The 6,744-nt window shown below is 37.9% G+C and overlaps 1 protein-coding gene across 1 annotated transcript in view; it reads left to right on the forward strand.

The window, feature by feature from the left end:
* UGDH (UDP-glucose 6-dehydrogenase) overlaps positions 1 to 6,744 on the forward strand; it is a 22,104-nt gene that overhangs the window by 3,722 nt on the left and 11,638 nt on the right. Inside the window, 3 exon segments of the mRNA XM_006895403.1 lie at positions 2,963 to 3,064; positions 3,460 to 3,660; positions 3,771 to 3,968. Coding sequence (XP_006895465.1) covers positions 2,963 to 3,064; positions 3,460 to 3,660; positions 3,771 to 3,968 — 501 coding nt within the window.

Consider the following 6,744-nt stretch of genomic DNA (forward strand, 5'->3'; position numbering starts at 1 on the left):
AAAACTTTCTAGTTAGCCCAAAAGTACCATGTTTATATATAGGTAGGCAGCCATGGTGGACAGTGTTGGCTGGAGCTTCCCGACTAAATCAAGCCTGGAAGCAGGAGCGGCATCCACTTCCGAAATGGCTTGCCTCCGGAAACTCTATGTACGAACAGTGCTCAGGCTGTTCGTTCATAGGGTCGCTATGAGTCATCTACGATTCGACGGCATTAAACAACAGATAGACATATAGTATAAATGTGAGATTTTAGTTTTAGTATTTATATAATAAACCTAATGAGCGGTTGTTGTTGTGTACCGTCAAGTTAGAACCTATTCATAGCTGACCCTCCAGCAGGTTTTTACAGGCAGTAAATCATGTGGGATGAGATTGCCCATCATTCTCCCAAGGAGCAATGAGTGGATTCAAACCACTTGCCTTTGGGTCGGTAGCACAGCTCCTTACCACTAGGCCACCAGAACTCTCTAGTAAGAGGTAAAACCTGTATTGTTTTTTTGCATCAGTTTTGGATATATTAAATATGCCATTGTGGTTGGTTGGTTGGGTTTTTTACCTCATTGTTTTTTTAACAGTAATGGAGTTGTTAATTTTGAGTTCATTTAAAGGTTTAGCATAAGTTCTACATTATATTTTATTATTTTCCAGAAGCACTAGTGTTGCAAGTGATTAAGTGCTTGGCTGGTAATTGAACAGTTGGTATTTGGAGCCCACCAGCTGCTTTGAGGGAAAAAAGATAGTACAGTCTTGTGTAAAGATTTTCAGCTAGGAAGCCTGGGCCGGTTCTACTCTGTCCTGTAGACTTGCTATGAGTTTGAATCGGTTTTTTCTTTTTTTTTGCTTTAAGTTTATTTCGTTATTGGCATATTCTGTGTTGTTGTTGTTGTTAGGTGCTGTTAAGTACAACCCATAGTCACCCGATGAACATCAGATCTGATCCCTGTCCTATCGTGTACCATCCTCACACTTCCTGACACACTACAGCTTGTGGTAGTTAGTTACTGTGTCAATCTGTTTGAGGGTCTTCCTCTCCTTCAAACCCTCTGCCTTTCCGAACATCATGTCCCTCTCCAAGGAACAACCATTCCCAGCAACATGCCCTAAATATATGAGGTGAATCTTTATTGTCTTTGCCTTCACAGAACATTCTGGTTGAACCCTCTTCAAAAGACATTTGTTTGTTCTTTTGGCAATTCATGGGGTGTTCAGTGCTCATCTCAAAGACATCACATCTCAAAGACATCAATTCTTCTTCTGTCATGCTTAATCATTATCCAGCTCTCAGATGCATAGCAAGTGATTAGAAAGCATGGCCTGAATCTGACACCTTAGTCCTCAAACTGACATCATTACTCCTCAGTAATTTGAAGAGGTACCTCAGTGCAGACTTTTCCAGTCAATTCTATGTAGGATGAAATTAAATTTTGTTTCTGTAAAATCCTTACTTCATAACCTTTTGCTTTCATTTCTTTGCACCCACTGAAATAGTCAAGGAGACTACTGTGTTTGACATATATTACTGGTGGTTGTGGTTTGTATAGTTTGCTAAAAACCAAAGCAGACCCGTTGCCCTCTTCTTGCTTTTGACTCATAGAGATTCTACAGGGCAGACCTTCACGTAGCTGCTGAGGATTTAACTGCTGTGATCCTGTGGTTGTTTTGTACCATATACTCAGAACTGCCCCATAGCTGACCCTTCAGCAGGTTTTCAGAGGCAGTTAATCACATGGGAAGGGATTGCCCATCCTTCTCCCTGGGAGCAGCTGGAGGCCTCGAACCATGTGGCTTTGGGATTGCAGCACAGCTTCTGGTCACTAGGCCACCAGAGCTCCTTGCTCTGTGATCCTATTAAATATAATCAAACTGAAGGAGGTCTGAATCTATAGTTTACATTTCCTCCACTTGTTTATATAAAAAGCCCTCAGAAGTGTGGGGCAGGGGGAAGTGGATATAATTCTGGTTCATGGGACTTGAAGGAGCTTTCACCATGCCATGTAGTTTTCTAAATTTTAATATTGTGGATGCTGTTTGAACCTTCTTCCCTAAAAGCAGGGAGTATATTATCTATAAACTGGTAATTGGATCTGGAGGTCTAATGAGAGCTTTGATCGGGTGTTTCCACAAGAATACATGATAAAGAATATCTTAAATTGTAACATTTTCAAGGGAAGTGGTTAATCTGACTTAGAAAAAGATATGTTTATGCATGTATAGAGATTGGCTGTTTCACAATCTCTAAAGGCCTAAATCATTAGGGATTAAAAACCTGCATTCATGGTGACAGCACAAAATCTAATGTTTGCTTGAAACCACAGAATTCCTCAATGGTCTTGACAGTTAATGTTTGATACTCTGGGTCAATATTAAATATTATGAAACTGGCAGGACACGGTAAGTAATGACACAGCATTAAAATGAACTCCTGCCCTGATTGTAGCCAGTTTGACTTTGCTCATTTAGTTGATACTCCATAAAATATACTTATACTTTTTGAGATAGGATTTTTTTTTACCTTATTGCAAAGATCAGGTGAATTAACATGATGATTGCTGCAGTGGGCTCTTGTGTGTCAGGAAGTGTAAGAATGGTGCAGGAAAGGACCACATTCAGATGTTTTGTTCAGAGTCCTTATCAGTCTAAGCTCAACAGCATCTAACACCACCACCATTGCAAATACATTATGTGCTAAAACTAGAACAAAAATAATGTAAAATATAATGTATATGAATGATTGTATGAAACACAGTGTAAATGAAGGATTGTATAAAACAATGTATATGAATGAAACATACTGTAAAGATATTATATGAAAATCAGTAAAAATATTAAAAAAGGATATGTACTAACAAGGCTAGACTTTTAAATTGCAGTCCACTTTAGCAAATATAATTCTGTATTATAAAGTTGTCCAATATAAATGATAAGCATATATAATTTCATTTCTTCTTTTTTTATTTCTAGCCAGGACTAAAAGAAGTGGTAGAATCCTGTCGAGGCAAAAACCTCTTCTTTTCCACGGATATTGATGAAGCCATTAATGAAGCTGATCTTGTATTTATATCTGTAAGCATTTTCTTTTGCTCTTTGCATTTTAGTAATCTATCTAAATAATCTATCTACAGGCATTCCTTTTAAAAATTATTCATAATTTTAGTACTTAGTAATAAGTATTAATTGCTTTTTATTGTGCTTAATTCTTTATTTGCATGAAAGTTACAAACCATGTTCAGTTTTCATTCTGTCACTCATGCACTTGTATATTACCTTTTTCTTCACCCAAATTAACTGTATCAGTTTTTACTTCTCACCCTCCCTTGCCATTCCTTTTAACAATTCAAGAGTGAGTTTTACCTGTATGCAAATCCCTGAATGGAATCCTTTTTAAGGAATCAAATCCCTGTATGGAATCCCTGAATGCCTTATAGGTAATCTGTTCATCCCCTTTGCTCTGTTGTCAGGTGAATACTCCAACAAAAACCTATGGAATGGGAAAGGGCCGGGCTGCAGACCTGAAGTACATCGAAGCTTGTGCTAGACGCATTGCGCAAAACTCAAATGGGTACAAAATTGTGACTGAGAAAAGCACAGTGCCTGTGAGGGCAGCAGAAAGTATTCGCCGCATATTCGATGCAAACACAAAACCCAACTTAAATTTACAGGTATATAACAGAAAGCACCAAATCTGCTGCTTCTTTCATAAGTACTGATGTCTTAAAGTTGCCCATAATTGATTTTTACTTAAAACTTTCCTTTGCATTTGGGATTCCAGGTGCTGTCCAACCCTGAGTTCTTGGCAGAGGGGACAGCCATTAAAGACTTGAAGAACCCTGACAGAGTGCTGATTGGAGGCGATGAGACTCCGGAGGGCCAGAGCGCTGTGCAGGCACTGTGTGCCGTCTATGAGCGCTGGGTTCCCAGAGAAAAGATCTTCACCACTAACACATGGTCTTCAGAGCTTTCCAAACTGGTTAGTACTGTCTATACTAGGAACACTAGGCTTTCCTTGCTGTCCTTTTTGTAATTGTTAGAATTGTTGTATTGGCTTTGGTTCTTTTCATGTATGTGTTTATTGACCCTTTACTGTATCTCAAAAATGTGGGTAGATTGTGTTTTCATTCTCATTTGTTTCAAGAAATTTTAAAGTTGTATTTTGTTTATTACTCAATAGTGTTCAAGCAGAGAGTTGCTTAGTTTGCATGTCCTTCATTTTTCCCCCTTGTTTTTGTTACTGATTTCTCATTTTATAGCATGGTAATCTATCTGTAAGGATGCTCTAGTATTTCCATGTTTTTAAATTTGTGAGTCTTGCATTATGACCTAATATGTTGTCTATTCTGGAAATACTGTTTGTGACTGGAGAAGAGTATATATTATGCTCTTGTTGGGTGAAGTGTTCTATATCTATGATATTCTTGGTCGCTTTTTTTCTTTTTAAGGAAAAACATTTAATTAGCACAGCCTCAAGTCACCAGGACACAGGAACCCTCTAAACCCTTAATGTTCTCAGCTCTTCTGCTGAAGAGTTTGGCCTTCACAGTGACTGGGAGCTTTGGGAGCTTTCCCTTCCCCAAAACTTTGTAGTAACTCAGTCAAATCACATCAGCAATAGGAGCAGCTCCAGTCTTGTTTTTTGCAGCATTTACCCTTGTCTACTCACTGAACAAAGTCCATAAATTGTCAAGGTTGACAATTGGGCAGAAGCTCTGATTCCTTTTCAGGTGGTAATGTCTCATACCAACCTTTTAAAGGTCAGTCTGATGCATCACGCTAACCTGGTCCCACAGCCAGTGAATAAGCTTAGCAACTACTCTTCAAAAGCTCTAGTGAACCAAGCCAACAAGCAATACCCAAGTGTGACTCTAGCCTCAATCTGTGAGATCCTTTGGTTAGTTGTATTGTCTTCTGTCTTCATTGAGTTTCTTCCCAGTCGCTCTGTACTTCATCAAAAGTAATGTGTTCGGGTTTCTTATTGTGTAGTTTTCAGTTTCTCTCTTCAAATCCCTAAAAGTTTGATTTATGTATTTTTTTCTTTTTTCTTATAATGACAAATTTATTTTTGGAGAAGTCAAGGCATCAGCAGAGCCAGGTCCTGCCTTGCAGGCTCTTGCTTACCTCTGTGCTGCCAGCAATCCTTAGTGTTCTTTAGCTTCACTCCAACAATGCCACTCCAAGATCATGTAGCTTTCTCCCCTTGTTTCCCTATTTCTTTTTTTTTAATATTTTTTTAAATCATTTTAATGAGCATTTACAGAGATTTCCATTCATCCATTGCTGCACTTCTCTCCCTGCCCAGCCCCCCCCCCCCCACACCCCCAGTTCCTTCCTCTCTTTCAAAAGTAAAAGAAACACTCCTTCCCTGGTACACAATCCCCCCACACCCCTCCCACCGCCCCAAGTATATTCCACTATGCAGTCTTAATTGTGGACTCTTGTGATTTATGTATCTTGTAGTCATTGCATATTAATATTAATATTAATTAATTATGATTATGTCCTTGTTCAGTTGACCTTTTGACCATTGTACAGTGCTCTTCCTTATCTCACATGAGTTATTGCCTTGAAGTTTATTTTATCGGCAATTAATATTGACATTCCTGCTCTTTTGCCATTTGCATAATGTTTTTCCCACTCCGATTTTTTAGTTTATCTTAGTCTTTGTGTCTAAGGTGATTTTATGTAGACAGCATGTTGATGGGTCATGTTATCCATTCTACTTTTTCTCTTCACTATTGAATTGATAAGTATGGGTTTTGGTATTTTATTGTCATTTTTAATGAAAGTTTACAGAAGAGTTGGATTTTTGTTCATTCATTGTTGTACATTTCCTCCCTACCTCCTCTCCCAGCTCACTTTAAAAGAAAAATTCATTCAATTTTGCCTTATTTCCTCCCTCCCCCCTGATAAGTATGGTTTTATTGCTATTGTTTTACTCCACTCTTTGTGCTGCTACTGATTTCTTAATTCCTTCTGCTTTTCTGCGCTGAGTTAGTTATGACTTTTCTTATCATTTCCTTCTTTGCTTTTTTAAACATTTACACAATCTTTATGATTTTTCTTTTTTGTTCTCATAAGGAGATTTATTAGTTTTCTTGGGAATTACCTTATATTCCCAGTTCACTTCATCTTAAAATCACCTTGACTTCCTTCCAGTTCTTCTCATGCCCCCTTTTTGCACTGCAGTTGTCCTCATTTACAGAGTGATTACCTCTGATTCTCTATTTTTAGTCATATATTTAACAAGTTTTGTGTTAGCTTAATAAAAAAATTTTTATCTTGAAAACATAATCTTGCTCTTTCAAAATATGAAATAATTTCTACAAAGGGCATCAAATATTAAAGCACAAAATATTCTGGAAAATGATAAAATTTCAATAAAATGTAAAACAAAGTAGAGAGTACATTAAAATAACAATTTGGTTTTATATCATTTAATTTCATCCTTTCTTCATCTTCTGATTTTTCTTACTTGAGCACCCTGGCAAACCCATTCAATTCCTCCTAACATTGGAGTCCATCAGTATATTTTACATTTCTCTTGGGAGGACCTCATGCACTTACTGCAGAGGGTCAAGGACTGCAGCCTTCAGTATGGACTGAGGCTCAATGTCAAGACAAAAATTTAAAAAAAAAATTCTCACCACTGGACCAATCGGTACCATCAGGATGGGATGGCGAAGAGATTGAGATTGTTCACAGCTTCAGTTTGCTTGGCTCCATGGTCGACACTCTTGGCACCAGTAGCA

Source organism: Elephantulus edwardii, unplaced genomic scaffold, assembly GCF_000299155.1.
Source record: "Elephantulus edwardii isolate Elephantulus edwardi_28Jun2011 unplaced genomic scaffold, EleEdw1.0 scaffold00167, whole genome shotgun sequence".
Classification (NCBI taxonomy): domain Eukaryota; kingdom Metazoa; phylum Chordata; class Mammalia; order Macroscelidea; family Macroscelididae; genus Elephantulus; species Elephantulus edwardii.